The sequence below is a fragment of the Maniola jurtina genome, chromosome 14 (assembly GCF_905333055.1).
Source record: "Maniola jurtina chromosome 14, ilManJurt1.1, whole genome shotgun sequence".
Taxonomy (NCBI): Eukaryota; Metazoa; Arthropoda; class Insecta; order Lepidoptera; family Nymphalidae; genus Maniola; species Maniola jurtina.
Genome location: NC_060042.1, coordinates 10,263,192 through 10,280,300, shown reverse-complemented (window position 1 = coordinate 10,280,300; position 17,109 = coordinate 10,263,192). Strand labels below are relative to the sequence as shown.

Genomic DNA, 17,109 nt, shown 5'->3' with positions numbered 1-17,109 from the left:
GCTTCCTGCAACTCGTTTGATATCATGGTGGAGCCTTTTAATGCTGCGCTTTCCGAGGCAATGTCGCCATTGTAGCACCTTGGGACCTCAACGGATTTTCGACAAGAGTGTTACGACAAAGAAGAAGAAGAAGAAGAGAATAATATAGAAGCCCATAAAATGTTTGATGATTTTATCTCACATAAAAAGCCCAGATCGTTAATAAATCTCTCATGCAAAGAATGTCATAGAAGAACGCGATCAATAAATTAATTAATCCAATTATCTAAAAGTTTATCTCTTTAGCCGTGTGTGAATTCCTGCCTATTATCTATTTTCTCCAAATTCTTAAGCAGAATAATGCATGCCTTGAATTGTGAGCTTTTTTCGTAGGTAGCTGATAGAAAACAAGTGTAAATTAAAAATTTATAACACCCCCGACAATTAGTGAAGGTTACAGTAACTAGAAAAGAGCTGATAACTTTCAAACGGCTGAACTGATTTTCTTGGATTGTAGCTAAGAACACTCTTGATCAAGCCACCTTTCAAACAAAAAAAAACTAAATTAAAATCGGTTCATTAGTTTAGGAGCTACGATGCCACAGACAGATACACACGTCAATCTTATAACAGCCCTCTTTTGGGTCGGGGGTTAATAATTAATATTCTAAACGGGTAATCTGTACAGTTAAAGTGTGTTGACTTTCAAAGATCATCATATTGTATTGTTATTACTTAACGGCATATACACGTACCTTTCAAGGGCGTGTTGTAGATTTATTAAATAGTATCTGCTATAATTAAATTTTTAAGTATTAAATATGTCTGGTAAAAGTGATCTGTGTAAAATTTGGACTAGATTTGAGTCTAAAAAGCAAGATGGGAGTATTATTAAACTACGAATACAAAGTTGGCCGTTACAACCAGAAGATGATGTTTACGAATTTATGATAAAATATTTTGTTCCCGACGAGGCTATTCATAAAGCTGCAGGTAGGTTTATAGTATTTAATTGATATGAGTGAAATTATACAGGAACAATTTCATTTTTGTTTATAGTTGCCCTGGCATCGCAGTGTGCACAGGCCAGATAAACAGATAAAAATTAAGAAAATATTATTCGATAAATATTAATGCATCCTCCGAATAATATTTTCAAAATATATTTACTGTAGAGACATCGTCCAGTTGCAATTTATATATAAATACATAATTTTTAACTCTCATTTATTTACTTTTCCCATTTTATCCTATTTTTAAACAACAAACAATAAAATAACAAAAACAACAGAAAAAATAACAGAAACACAGAAAAAATAACAGAAACAACAGAAAAAATAACAGAACCACAGAAAAAATAACAAAAACAACAGAAAAAATAACAGAAACACAGAAAAAATAACAGAAACATAGAAAAAATAACAGAAACACAAAAAAATAACAGAAACAACAAAAAATAAAATAACATCAACAACAAAATCAATAAATAACAGAAACAAAAGAGAAATAAAATAACATAAACAACAAAAAACTAAAGTAACGGAAAAAAAAACATTGAATAAAAATATGATAAAACGGATCCATATAATACATAATATTATTACCTATGTAATTTTATTTGACTAACTGTTGAAAAGATTTTATTGAAAACTATTTTGTCAATACAATGGACGATTTTTAATTTATTTACGTGGTATTGCAGAAGTTAGTTAATACTTGTAGTTCTATTAATCAAAAAACCGGACAAGTGGGAGTCAGACTCGCGTACCGAGCGTTCAGTACTCAGGTATTTTTTTTTTGTGATGATGTACGCATTTTTTCCTTTACTTGTGCTATAAGACCTACCTACCTGCCCATGATTCTAGGTCAACGGGAAGCACCCTTCAGGTTTTCTTCACGACACGACAGATGGACAGACAGACATGCAGACAACAATGTGATCCTATAAGGGTTCCGTTTACCCTTTTAAGGTACGGAACTCTAAAAACAGTTTTTTTGTCGTACAAAATATATATTTGGTAAATTAATTGATATTGTGTATTGTTATAGGCATAGCAAAAAGTCAAGAAGCAATAAAGGAGTATCGGGAGCTAATGAACATACTTTTTAAAGTAGCTCCGCTCCATGCCACGGTTTGTTGCTTTGACACTGACACTACTACTGTAGAAAAAATTCTAGGTGCGTCAATAGTCCAGTTGATGAAGAACACTGATAAACTAGAGTCAAATTCAAATTCAAATTCAAATTCAAATTATTTTTATTCAATTAAACTTTTACAAGTGCTTTTGAATCGTCAAAATAATCTACCACTGGTTCGGAATGCTGTTCCTAGAGGATATAACAAAACATGTAAGTCATAGATTTAATTTTTTGAACGATCTTTGTAGCAAATAGATCGCTACTGAAAAATCAATCGTACTAGCTCTGTATTTATAAATACTTACCAAAATAGCTGGTTATAGCCTAGTACCTATTCGAGGAGTCTGGGGTCTAACTTTTCAAAGTTGTGTGCAATAGCAATTAAAAATATCACTTGCTTTGATAGCGAAGAAAACATTGTGAAGAAACTTGAAATATGCCTTAAACAATATTCTAAACGGTGTGTAAAGTCTGACTGCTCATTCTGAGAGACACCCGTACTCAGTAGTGGACCAACGATGGGTTGAGATGACGATGATGACCAAAACTTGGTATTACTTGAAAATTTCTTCATAATAAACAGAAATTAAAGTGTAAAAAACGTATCCAGTTAATGTACCTACCTTGATAATTGACAATCTATTTAATAACTAGCCGATGCCCGCTGCTTCGCCCGCGTGGATTTAGGTTTTTCGAAATCCCGTGGAAACTCTTTAATTTTCCGGGATGTAAAGTAGCCTATGTGCTAATCCAGGATATTATCTATCGCCATTCCAAATTTCAGGCAAATCCGTCTGGTAGTTTTTGTGTGAAGGAGTAACAAACATACACACACACACACACACACACAAACACACACACACATACAAACTTTCGGCTTTATAATATTAGTGTGATACTTAATTTCGTTAGATTAAAAAAAATATGTTTTCCAGATGGTCTTCAAGACCGCAGAAATGCAAGAATTATTGCACGCTGCAAAAGTATTAGAAGGTTATCTTGAAGGAAAGGCAGGTTATGAGACTTTTTACTTTGGCAGAGGGATCAGTGTACATCCAGATTACAGGAGATTGGGTATAGCAAACGAGCTTATAAAAGTGCGGTAGGTACCTACCTACCTTTTTTGCATTCAATATGCATACCTACCTAATATTATAAAAGTGAAAATGTGTCTTTCTGTCTGTTTTGTAGGTAGGTATAGTGATAGCTGTTATAGCCTTCTACTAGATTAAATATAAATAATATAATTATCAATCATTATTATAATATGCACCTGCCTAGTTGTCATCAATTTATATTAACTGGTTGTTTGTTGATATAATATTTTAAGGGAAGACTCTGCCTCCGAAACACAGTTCTCACTTCCTCAGGAGGCAGGGCCTCATTTTACTTGTTACTACTTTTTGTGTGTTAATAAAGATTTTTTTCCAGAAAATTGATTTGCATCGACAATAATATTCCAATGGCATGTGCTGGGATGTCAGCGAGGGGAACCCAAAAGGCAGCTGATAAAAACAACTGGAAGACATTATCAGAAGTGTCTTTAGAAGAACTGCAAGAGAAAACTGGGCTTAAACTAGAGAAGAATATAATAAGTCACAAACTCATGTATACTACAATAGATTAAAGTAGGGTTCCTATAAGTACGAAAAATCGATCAAACTTTATATAAATAAATAATATTTCTGAGAAAACAATTGGATCTTTTATTTCTTTACTCTAAAAATTGGTATAATTTTTAATAGCTTTTTACTTAATATTGCTAGTCTGTGGTCGTATACATTAACTTGAAACTTGGAACCTTCTTTTCGAACTTCAATCCTGTCAGTTTTTCCAATTCCTCTGGAGATATCTCAGTTAAGGTTTTCCAATTATTCTTTGCGGCTGCCTTTTGCGATTCTATGGCGGTCATCCAGGCGCAAGCCATGGGTACTTTATGCTCAATACAGATAAGTTTTCTGAAAAAAGAATGTTTATCACATGTATTATCACACTATCCACACTATAATATTACAAAGGCGAAAGTTTGTGAGTATGTGTGTGTGTATGTTTGTTACTCCTTCACGCAAAAACTACTAGACGGATTTGGCTGAAATTTGAAGTGGAGATAGATAATATCCTGGATTAGCACATAGGCTACTTTTTATTCCGGAAAATTAAAGAGTTCCCACGGGATTTCGAAAAATCTAAATCCACGCGGGCGAAGTCGCGGGCATCGGCTAGTGTATAAGTAAATACTAGATAGGTGTGCATGTTTTGCCGTGAGTTTTTACTGAAAAACTATTTACGTAAAAAATTGTTGAAAATTTTGTTTTCTGTTAATGTTGCATCAACTTTCATTTACGTTGTACCTTCATCTTATCGCTGAAGAGCGATTACATGATTATATATTTAGGTATTTCTCGATAATGATTTAAATATAATCTTTCTTCCTTCGTCCGCATGGACTATACAAATTTCAAACTCCTACTTTACCCCCTTAGAGCTGGATTTCAGCCCAATCCATCCAGTAGTTTGAGCTGTGCGTTGATAGATCAGTCAGTCAGTCAGTCAGCTTTTCATTTTATATACTTACTAGAAGATGCCCGCGGCTACGCCCGCGTGGATTTCGGTTTTTAAAATCCCGTAGGAACTCTTTGATTTTCCGGGATTAAAAGTAGCCTATGTGCTAATCCAGGATATTACCTATCTCCATTCCAAATTTCAGCCAAATCCATCCAGTAGTTATTGCGTGAAAGAGTAACAAACATACACACACACACACACACACACGCACACACACACACACACATACAAACTTTCGCCTTTATAATATAAGTGTGAAGTGTGAAGTGTGATTGGCATATCAAATATGTCTACATTTAAATTTTGATGACTCTATATCCTATTTCAGGGTTCCTGTCTCCTCCCAGTCTAATATAAGTGTGAAGTGTGAAGTGTGAAGTGTGATGTGATGTGAAGTGTGATTTAGATATTATTTAATAATTTTACTAGCTTTTTTTATGTTATCACGTTTATTTTAACTAACATCATTATATATTCGTCATCATCAAGTATGATCATGTAATAATTTTACCATACCACATAGGAAATATCCAAGCCGTGGGTCTGTGAGAAAGAAGTTTTCTTAAATAATGTCCTACTAATCTGAGATTTACAATGTTACATTCTAATCCCCAGCGATAGAATTATAAATCAAATGGGACAAATCGTACCTTAGGGAAAAATAAATCACTTGAAAGATCGTACCTCACTCTTACAAACTCATTCGCCAAGCCCAGTCCTCTATAGTCGGGGTGGACTGAGAGCCCTCTGTCACCGTAATAAGTCTCAAATGATTTGTCACCTACGTACTCTTCCAAGACTAGCAGAATGTGGAATAAATTCTTTATTTCCTTAGTCTTAAACTCCATCTGAACAAGTGTAAAATAAAAATTTGTAACACCCCCGCCAAGTGAAGGTTACAGTAACTAGAAAAGAACTGATAACTTTCAAACGGCTGAACCGATTTTCTTGGATTATAGCTAAGAACACTCTCTATCAAGCCACCTTTCAAACAAAAAAACTAAATTAAAATCGGTTCATTAGTTTAGGAGCTACGATGCCACAGACAGATACCAGATACACACGTCAAACTTATAACACCCCTCTTTTTGGGTCAGGGGTTAAAAACTAAAAGCGTCAATATGCAACGATGGACGCTACGGTTACCTTACCCAGTGCCTTAGAATAATAAAAATTAAATTAAAAATTTAAAAAACCCCCGACACATAAACCTCTAAAAAGTAAAAAAATAATAGGTAAGTATGTATGGGCCCTTTAAGAATAGTATAAATAGTAAAGTTTTATCCAAGCGCTCGTTGCGCCAGGGGACCGCTACCTATCGTAAACTATGAAAGTCATCTGTTGTAGAAAGAATAGTCTTTAGCGGTCCCCCGACGCAACGAACGCTTGGATAAAAACTTTACTATTTATACTATTCTTAAAGGGCCCATACATACTTACCTATTATTTTTTTACTTTTTAGAGGTTTATGTGTCGGGGGTTTTTTAAATTTTTAATTTAATTTTTATTTCACGCTTTTTAAACTTTTATTCATAAATTACCGTTTATTTGTGCCATTCTAAAACCCAATTTCTATAATAATATAAATCCAATAAGGCAGCTAATATCTCTTCAAAAGTAACATCAATGTTATGTTAATTATACGTTCCATGAAATATTTTTGACCGAACATCACTAAATCAAGAATTATCTGAATGACTCACATAGTTTAACACGACCAAAACGAAATATCTCTTTCTAACATGTCGTTGCTTTAAAAATGTACCCATTTTACGTAGTCGTATAATAGTTCACTTTTTTTAAGATATACGATTAAATTGAAATCGACTTTCATCCGATGAAATAAGGAATAAAGTGGTTTGTATGTCATTTTGTTTGTTATTGCATGTCAAATTTTTATTTGACATAACTTTCAAAAACCGGTCAAGTGCGAGTCTGCCTCACACATGAAGAGTTCCGTACAAGTTTTTTTTTATGTAATGACAATTCAGTTGTCGGATTTTTCTGTTTACTTGGGCCACAGGAGTAGAGTGCTTGGGCTATAAGATATTGCTACCTGCCTTTCATGATTCTACGTAAACGGGAAGTACCCAATTTATAAGTTTTGATTCTCTTGAAAGATGACACACAGACAGACAACGAAGTGGTGAAGGAAAACATCGTCAGGAAACCTGCATGCTTAAGAGTTGGCCATAATGCTCCCTCAAAGGTGCGTGAGGTCTGCCAATACGTGCTTGGCCAGTGTGGTAGCTTCTCATTCTGAGAGGAGACTTGTGCTCAGTAGTGAGCCGGCGATGGGTTGATCCTGATGATGATGAATTTAAACGTATTTTGTCAAAGTAAATAAGCTGAGTTCAAGCAGATAAAATATAAAGAAGGTGCGCCTAATGCATCATCCAAACCTGCGCGACAAAGCGACTACGATGCGGGAACCTCAGCCGCGCGGAGGGTCATCGCCTCCTACGATATTTAATGGTGCCATGCACACCTGCGCGACTACATCTTTTGTTTTCTACAGATACCTACTGAACCCTAAAAATAGTTTGACTATGGTTTGGGTTTGGGTTGATTGTTCGTGGCCTTTGGTTGACTGTTGGATATTATAATTGAATTGATGTTTTCTCGTTTAACTGTGATTATAATATTTTATAAATAAGAAACTCCGCGCCTACGATCCAAAGTATCGGAGTTTTCCAAAACATTATTTTCAAATAAATAATTATGTATCTAAGCAACGTCCATCTTGACAGCTTGACATTTGCCAATTGACATAATATTATGAACCTCTGTTACAATAGTGAAAGATCCCAGGGACACCAGCCGTCACGTATTTTCTGACGAACGAAATGTGGACGATTGAGTAGTGTTAGTATGTACTAAGAACGCATGCCTACAGACCTGCTAGCTTGCTTAGACGGCCAATTTTCAGGTATCAGGTAATCAAGGTACATAAAAACATTACTTACGTCATGTAAATTCTCCAATTTTTTTAATTTTTAGCTGATTTTTTTTATATTAATAATTAATTGACATAAGTAAACTATAAGAGAGTAAGAGAGAAGTCAATATATCCTAATACATGTCTTACTCAGTCTCATGCGCGTAGATAATGCCCTCGCGCTCAAACCCACAGAGGCATTAAAATTGAATTTAGGGGATAATTGGATCTGGATCGGTCGGTCTGTCTTCTTGTAAAAGGTTTTAAAATAGTTGTCTGGTGGACATATATAAAAATGGAGCATCAGAATTTACGTGCAGTTAAGTAATTACTTATTTTGGGAGCTTTAAAGCGTCTGCAAAGCAATACGGCCGACGCGGGAAGTGTCTGGGAGTATTGGCGACATATTTTTAAGGATATTGCCTAAAATATACGTAAAAATCAGTTTGGAGTATTTACGTGAGGTAAGTAATGGTTTTATGTACCTTGATTATCAGATACCTGAAAATTGGCCGTCTAAGCAAGCTAGCACGTAGGCTAGGCATGCTTTCTTAGTACTTACTAACACTACTCAATCGTACATATTTCCTGTGCCAGAAAATACGTAACCTCTGGGGGCCCTGGGATAAAAGTAATAAGAAAACCAGAAAAGAGCTGATAACTTCCAAACGGCTGAACCAATTTTTTTGGATTATAGCTAAGAACACTCTCGATCAAGCCACCTTTCAAACAAAAAAAACTAAATTAAAATCGGTTCATTCGTTTAGGCGCTACGAGGCCACAGACAGATACACAGATACACCGATACACAGATACACAGATACACAGATACACAGATACACAGATACACAGATACACAGATACACAGATACACAGATACACACGTCAAACTTATAACACCCCTCTTTTTGGGTCGGGGGTTAAAAACCCAGCCCAGTGCACTATAGTCGTTACTACGCTTACTTTATCTTTACGTTAAGTTGAAGGAAAAAGGAGGAATAGTCACGTTTAATATAGCTAACATGCTTTAAAAAATTACTGAGAGTATACAAATCTATTGTCAATAAGTACAGAAACTTAATTTACTGAAGGCTTCATGAAATGAGATTCTTCTTCATCTCAGTCATTTATTCTTGGCAGAATGGTTGCGGTTATGTATTTTCCTTCACTCCTGCTCATACAATCTTTCAGAGACTTCTGCTGGTGTACACAGAGAGACAGGCGTGCTCTTGAAACGGTCTTGCTTATATTATATTGGTTTTATTTTATTTGCAAACTCATACTTACACCTCGTACAATATTTTTAAGCTTTTCAGAATTTTTGTCGAGACCCATAATTGATAATCCAATAATTTCACCAACAGTATCCTGATCATCTAGACAACACATGACCGAAGATATATTTGGTCTTTCTAACATACTTCTTTTTATTTTCAGATTTTCTAATATTGCTTCTTCATTTTTAGGGATCCCTATAGTTAAGAAAATACTAATTATTATCAAGCACTTGTTAAGTGATTTATAATCCAGTTGTCAATAAAATTTTAACATACCAGCTGCAACTTGAAATGATTCTTCTTTCATATAGTTATTAAGTAAGAATTCGGTTGCATCATCTATCCGATCCAATGGAAGATCTTGAATTCTTAACTTAACGACACTGTCATCTTTCCGTTTCAATTCAAACCTCACCCAAGTTCTATAGGACTCATGTCTTTCAGACATATCGATATACCTAACTATCGATATAATATCGATATAAATAATTTTCACTGTGTCAATCAAGGATCTCTATGTATACCTACTTTAAAATCCACGTAGTTACTTCTACTTCAGTACGATTTGCACCAATATCTGCAATCACGGATACCGAATCTGTTTCTGCAGATTCAGGGACTATTTACACAGTCCAATTACTAATCGTTAGAGGATTATTTGATACTAGCTGATGCCGGCGACTTCGTTCGCGTGGATGTAGGTTTTTGAATAATCCCGTGGGAACTCTTTGATTTTCCGGTATAAAAAGGTAGCCTATGTGCTAATCCAGGGTATATATACTATCTCCATTCTAAATTTCAGTCCAATCCGTCCAGTAGTTTTTGCGTGAAGGAGTAACAAACATACACACACACACACACACACATACAAACTTTCGCCTTTATAATATTAGTGTGATTACAGCACTGCAGGTACTAATCAATAAGGGCTTCACCAACAATAACAAGAGAACACATGGGTTTTGATATTTGCTTTAACTTTTAGCATATATTATCGTCTCATAAGATTTCTTACAACAAGGGTTACAAGGATAATATTGGTCCACATTTGTACACTACCGTAAATATTCCACACGATACTTGCCTTGCCAAATACTGAAACTAAATAATCATCACAAAAAAATATCAATTCGTTATCATCACCTACTATTTGTACTTTGCTTATCACCATGTTTTATCTCATGAATTTGTAAAATAGATATCATAATGTTTGAATATTTCATAATGGCTTCTTAATCGTTTATATGGATGCTGTTACTATGCAGTGATGATAGTGTGCCCTTTAGTCCTTCTTTGTACATACATCTTTCGTTTACACCTATACTTAGGAAGAACGGAACCCTTATGGGATCACTTTGCTGTCTGTCTGTCTGTCCGTTTGTCGTGTCTGTCAAGAAAATCTATAGAGTACTTCCCGTTGAGCTAGAATCATGAAATTTGCCAGGTAAGTAGGTAGATCTTATAGCACAAGAAAAGAAAAATCTGAAAACGTATTCGTGATTAAATCACAAAAAAATGTGTTCATGAACAAATAATACCTAATTAGTATTTTCAATTTTCAAAGTAAGATAACTATACCAAATGGGGTATCATATGAAAAGGATTTACTTATACTTTCGAAAAGAGATTTTATTTATTTTTATGCGTTATAGTTTTTAATTTATTGTCCACAATGTCGGAAAAAATACTCGAGTACGGGACCCTCGGTGCGCGAGTCTGACTCGCACTTGGCCGGTTTTCTCTTATAGGACAGGAAGGAAAATTACATAGTCATAGATAACATTTGTTATCAACAAAATATAATATTTAAAAAGTATACCTATTTAAGGACTTCGTCTGTGATGGCGTTTGCTGGCGCGCGTGCTGTGCTTGTTTGGAGTGTTTTTTTTGTTAAGAGTGGCTGGTTTTTGTGTTAGTTGGTGTTTTTTGGTGGTGGGACTGACTGGGAAGCGCTCTAAAGGGGCGCTGCGCGTATGTCGGCGGGCGCCGGCACAGACGGAGTCCATACTTGTATAAACTCAATAACTTGAAAATATCACAAACTTGACATTGGCTAATCAGAGTAAAGCCAGATTTAAAGAAAAAAAAAAACCTATTTAAATATGATTTAATATTAATCTACTGTTTTATACATGAATTTAAAAGTTGGTAGATTCTTATCGAACGTGAAGCCAGTCTTCTCTTCCAGTTCCTCTCGGGGAACTTCTGACATGGTCTTCCAGTTGTTTTGTTCTGCTGCTTTTTGGCTACCGATTGCTGACATCCAGGCACACGTCATAGGGATGCCAGTATCAGTGCACAATAACTCTCTGAAAAAAGATACAGGTTTTGCTGTAGAATAGAATAGAACAATATTTTTGTTGAAATAAACTTTCACGAGTGCTTTTGAATCAGTTTGAATCGTCAAAATAATTTACCACTGGTTTTCATGAATGCCGTTCGTATCGAGAATAATCAGAACATAGAACAAATACTACATTTAATGCATTTTATATTTTACCTCAAGGATTATTTTGGTTCTCTATTCTTGTAGCAATAATTTAGGTCTCCAAATGAAAAAAACCGGCTAAGTGCGAGTCAGACTCGCGCGCCGAGGGTTCTCTGCTCGGGTATTTTCCCGACATTTTGCACAATAAATCAAAAACTATTATGCATAAAAATAAATAAAAATCTGTTTATTTTCAAGCTACGGAACCCGTTGGTAGGCCAGTCTGATTCACTTAGTGGGTTTTTTTACATTTGCTCTTAAATCTTAAGGTGCTTTTCCGTGTTCTTGAAGAATAAAATTAATATTTAAAGACGCACCTCACTCTTACAAGCTGAACAGCTATACCCAATCGTCTGTAGTCTGGGTGTACAATAACACCTCTGCCATAGTAAAAAATGTCATACTTTTTCATATCTTCACCATAACCGTCTAACACTTTTGCAGCGTACAGTAGTCTTTGCATTCTTTCTGACTTTATCTCCATCTGAAATATTTTACTAAGTCCATTATTTAATCCTCCCGGGCGAAGCCACTGACATGAGCTAGTTAAAAAACACAAAGATAAAACAGCTAAGTACATCATTATGATCTGTGTTATTCAAACGAAATAATTATTTAAGGGGGCGTCTCATTTGACGTGTACAGTGTGGTACTTTATTGACTTATTCATTGAATTCACATTGCTCAATTGCTTCAATTGGTCGCTGGCTGTTACCGTATCTCAAATGCAAAGCCACCAATCAAGCAAAATTGGTAATTTCAGTAGGTAGGTACATACACACACCTTTGAGAATATTATGGAGAACTCTTAGGCATGCAGATTTCCTCATGATGTTTTCCTTTACCGTTAATGCAAGTGATGTTTAATTGCCCGAAACACACAACTCTAACGATGATGGTCTAGTACAGCTTAAATGGAATCTAATTCTTCATACTATGGAGGTCCGGTTCCACCAACATTATAGAACAACTAGCTGATGCCCGCGACTTCGTTCGCGTAGATGTAGGTTTTTTAAAATTCCCGTGGGAACTCTTTGATTTTTCGGAATAAAAAGTAGCCTATGTGCTAATCCAGGGTATAATCTATCTCCATTCTGAATTTCAGCCCAATCCGTCCAGTAGTTTTTGCGTGAAGGAGTAACAAACATACACACACACATACAAACTTTCGCCTTTATAATATTAGTGTGATAGTGTGACAGCTGTACAGTAATGTATATTATGATCTTGAATCCAATGCAGAAAGATTTAGAAGCCAACGCATTACCCAATATTTACATCACTAATGGAAAGAATAAGGACTCTCAACAAAATATGGCGCAGTCTATTTTTTTGAATAGACAGGAGGTAGGTATGGCTTGTTGGATATTTGGCATTAACTCCAAAGAGATATAGTCATATGAGGTACATTTGCGTTTGCCGGATGCTTCCATTTCCGCAGTGTCCCCCACTTGGTTCATCTCCCTGATACGAGACGAGGCAAATGTAATCAACACATTGGAATGGACATGATATTATACAAGTACGCTGGAAGAGGTATGCCATACATAATGTCAATTCTGATGTTTTCCTTATAACTGAATTAAGAGCTGCATCTCTTTTTTTTCAATATTTGTAATAAAGGATAGAAAATGAATTTTAAAGAAGACTCTAAGTTTTAGTGCACTCTACAAATTTTAGCAATAAGCTCACGACTGCCACCTGTCACGACTCACGAGGTTTGATATTCTAAATTATATTAGGTTTGTCTTTCCTTTTTCCATTTACATTAGTAATAAAAAGAAGCAAATACAAAGAAGAAATGCTGATTAGCAGCATTAGAGGGCTGCGCTGGTATGACCTCTATTCACGCATTTTTTCACTCTGGATAGTGCTGAAGTCTCGCATTTTCAGAACGATTGAAAAATGTACTTCTTTTTTTCATATTTTATTACAGTGAGTCAGCCCTTGACTGCAATCTCACCTGGTGGTAAGTGATGATCCATTCTAAGATGTTAGCGAGCCTACTTGGTAGGGGTCTGGCAGGTTTTATTACGCATTCGGTTTCTACATACATCTGCCTCGCTTAGTGGCGCGCCTTTAAGGTGATAACTAGCTACGGCCATGACCTTCTCTACCAGCCCACCAGAGACTGTTTAGAAATTATAAATTCCCAAATCATTTGTAAGACCATGCATACCGCTCACCACAAAAAATCAACTAAAAGATGGGCGATCTTGCAGCATTAGCGGTTTTTGTGCCTCCTGAAATCCGATTGTGCATTATGTTTGAAAGGTTGATGAATCACAACACTTACGCCCTTTATCAAATCCTCAAATTTATCAGTGTTCCTCATTAGCTGGACAACTGAGAGCCCCAGAATTTTTCCGACAGTATTAGAGTCGTCGTCAACGCAGCATACTATGGCATGAATTGGTACTGCTTTGAAGACAAAGGTCATTAACTCTCTATACTCTTTTAGTGCTTCTTCATTTTTTGATACGCCTGAAACAAAAAAGCAGTAAGTATAGGTTGAAGATAATAATTAGTGACAATTATTAACAGGGCTCTCTCCGTCACTCGTTTCATACAATCGTAGTTCCAATTTCATTTGAATACTAAGCAACCAAAGTCCATGAAATTTTGCACACATATTTTAGAAACTAATATCTGTGTCTGTGGTGTTTTAGATTTTTCAAAAAATATGTAGTTTTAAAATTACAGGGGCTCAAAGATTTGTATGAAAATTTTTAAGACCGCGTAACTTTGAAACTGAACATTTTAACAGAAATCTGGAAAACCACAGACATAGATATTAGTTTCTAGAATATGTGTGCAAAATTTCATGGACTTTGGTTGCTTAATATTCAAATGAAATTGGAACTACGATTGTATGAAACGAGTGACGGAGAGAGCCCTCTTAATAGTAATTAGTACAATGTGAAATACGCGCTACAGCGTCCAGGTTAGATAGGATCATCCACCCCTTTCATACGCATATCCTCTTTCACGCAATCAATCCACCTTTTCTCTGGTCGTTCTCTACTCTTTTTTCTTTCCACATGTCTATTTAACATACCTGGCACGGTATGGGCATATTATGCGGAGGGAAAGAAATCATATTACTAGAAGACCTTTAATATGACTTCTTTCCCTCCGCATAATATGCCCCTCACCTTTTCTACCACTGGCGCTACTTTCAAACTTCCCCTTAGATAGGACTATAGGATTAAGTATCGGATTATAGGATTAAGTATCGGATAAAAATATTTACTAACAGAAATCTCAATGTACCTATAGATATTCTGGTACATAATTAAAAATTATCCTTCCTTCCTTCCTTTTATCCTTTTTATCTTTTTTTCCTTGGTTTTTTTAATATTCTTACCTAATTATGTGTTTAGCTCCTTAAATTCTATTAATTTTTTTACCATTTCAGCAACCTTGATAATTATAGACTGCAAGCATAAAAACTACTAACAGCTAACGTTGAGAATTATATTTTAGATACATTGTTTCAAGGTCAAACATTGAATGGAGCTAAAAATAACAAATCTTGAAAATTTATCTTTTACCTAAAAACTGTGTTAAATCTGCACTATCGTATATTTGCATGGGCACAAAATGTTTATATTCTAGCGATGCCTTTTTATATGCTTTTCACATGAACTCCTAAAAGATTTTTAATTTGACTCAATTGTGTTATTAGCATTTATTAATTCATATTGTTTAAGTATCAAAGCAATTTTATTTTTTAAACCTACCTCATCTTTTGTTTTTTTTTTATTTATAAATCTTGCCCTCTACTTCATCCGCGTGGTTTAAAAAAATCCGTGGGAACTCTTTGAGCATAAAAATTAGCCTATGTGTTTACTTTTGAGCTGCTGTTGTGTGTACTTTATAAGCTATCTCCATTCCCAGCCAAACCCAGTAGTTTTTGCGTCAAAGATTAACAAACATACACACACAATACAAACTTTCGCCTTTAATTATTATTATTATAGAATATGTTTAAAGTTTGATCCAATATACCTGAAGCTTTATGAACAGCCTCCTCTGGAACAAAATGCTCCATCAGAAATTCGTAAACATCATTTTCGGGTTCCACAGGCCGGTCTTCGAGACGTAGTTTAATAATACTGCCATCCGCTTTTTTTGACTCAAATCTGGTCCATATCTTACAAGAACCACTCGCATCCGACATTTTTACACTGGATATTTAAATATTTAAACTGTTAGACTAGAATATCTTGAAGAACTATAGATATTTACTCTCAATTTACTGTCAATTCAACGCTCCGAACTATACTCATATACCCATTGACCGCTTATGCAAAACTGGCTACCAAATACCAATGATATAATATCCCAACATGTGATCACACTGTTCTCTGTGTGCGAGAGTGTTTATGTATATTATCTGGCGTTGTGTGACAGTCGTCATTCGAGTATATATTATATCTGTGGCTTGTGAAGACATCGCTTGGCACTCACACAAAGATACTTACGACTACCACGAGTAGTTACTTTTTGTTGTTTAACTCTGTAATCAGCGTTGTATAAATTTTTGGAACAGTTTTAAGATTAACATAAGTCGTTAAATATATGTAGATAGATATAGGTACTAGGTAGTCACTAATTGTATTACAAAGTCGAAAGGAAAAAGTTATTTACTAGAGGATGCCCGCGACTTCGTCCGCGTGGATTTAGGTTTTTAAAGATTCCGTGGGAACTGTTTGATGTCAATTACAGAGACGCAAGCTACCATACTATTTCATACAAATCGGTTAAGCGGATGAGTTTTTGGGAATCCCGTGGGAACTCTTTGATTTTCCGGGATAAAAAGTAACCTATGTCCGTCCCCGGAATATAAGCTAACCCAGTACCTAGTCAGAATCGGTTAAACTGTTGGGCCGTGAAAAGATAGCAGACAGACCAATAGACAGACAGACAGACACTTTCGCATTTATAATATTAGCTATGATATTAGTATGGATACCTACTTACATCAAACCGCAACGAGCAATAAGATCGACGTGATATTTGCATGGGTAGGTATTGTTAAAGGTCTGGGAAGTGAAATAGGCTATTTTTACCCGGGATTTTTAAAAAACTAAACCCTCGCCGACGAAGTCACTGGCATCATCTATTTTATTTTATTAATTATTAGTATAGATTTTATTTAAAAAATAAAATCGATGGGCCTGTTTGCAAGGTTTGATTTGTATCGCAATTACACATTTGTGATAATTGTGCTAGTAATAAATGTATCCTGTCTAATTGCAAATTCTGTAATTTTTCAACGAGACCGCTCCTCACTATAGGTACCTACCTACATTTAATCCTTTTATGTAAATAAGGCGCAACTCACGGTCAAACTTAGCATTAACTGTAGCATTATCTGATACGGACCCATCTCAATTTATTGGGATTACTCTGACACTTTCCTACTTTGTGCTGTTCATTTTTCATAATTCCCTTAGATCCTTAATTTGGGATATGTTTAAAGCCTTCTCAATTAACTAAGTTTATTTCAAATCATTCTCAAATAGTGTCATTTAAAACATAAATTTCACAAGTGTAAATTAAAAATTGATAACACCCCCGACAAGTGAAGGTTACCGTAACTAGAAAAGAGCTGATAACTTTCAAACGGCTGAACCGATTTTCTTGGATTATAGCTAAGAACACTCTCTATCAAGCCACCTTTCAAACAAAAAAAAAACTAAATTAAAATCGGTTAA

The 17,109-nt window shown here is 35.2% G+C and overlaps 3 protein-coding genes across 3 annotated transcripts; 1 reads left to right on the top strand and 2 right to left on the bottom strand.

Annotated features, from left to right (window-relative positions):
- The first annotated feature begins 747 nt into the window (after window positions 1–747).
- Window positions 748–3,749, top strand: LOC123871656. The gene is made up of 5 exons (XM_045915571.1): window positions 748–972; window positions 2,029–2,195; window positions 2,308–2,328; window positions 3,054–3,220; window positions 3,550–3,749. Exons 1-5 carry the CDS (start codon window positions 801–803, stop codon window positions 3,743–3,745), a joined length of 723 nt encoding a protein of 240 aa, XP_045771527.1. The 5' UTR covers window positions 748–800; the 3' UTR covers window positions 3,746–3,749.
- Window positions 3,750–3,879: 130 nt separating this feature from the next.
- On the bottom strand, window positions 3,880–9,414 carry LOC123871658. Its single transcript, XM_045915572.1, has 4 exons — window positions 9,175–9,414; window positions 8,909–9,093; window positions 5,368–5,531; window positions 3,880–4,076 (listed from the first exon to the last, which is right to left on the bottom strand). Exons 1-4 carry the CDS (start codon window positions 9,344–9,346, stop codon window positions 3,881–3,883), a joined length of 717 nt encoding a protein of 238 aa, XP_045771528.1. The 5' UTR covers window positions 9,347–9,414; the 3' UTR covers window position 3,880.
- A 1,268-nt stretch (window positions 9,415–10,682) lies between these two features.
- On the bottom strand, window positions 10,683–15,714 carry LOC123871655. The gene is made up of 5 exons (XM_045915570.1): window positions 15,398–15,714; window positions 13,683–13,870; window positions 11,704–11,870; window positions 10,989–11,207; window positions 10,683–10,719 (listed from the first exon to the last, which is right to left on the bottom strand). Exons 1-4 carry the CDS (start codon window positions 15,567–15,569, stop codon window positions 11,012–11,014), a joined length of 723 nt encoding a protein of 240 aa, XP_045771526.1. The 5' UTR covers window positions 15,570–15,714; the 3' UTR covers window positions 10,683–10,719; window positions 10,989–11,011.
- Between the last annotated feature and the right edge of the window lie 1,395 nt (window positions 15,715–17,109).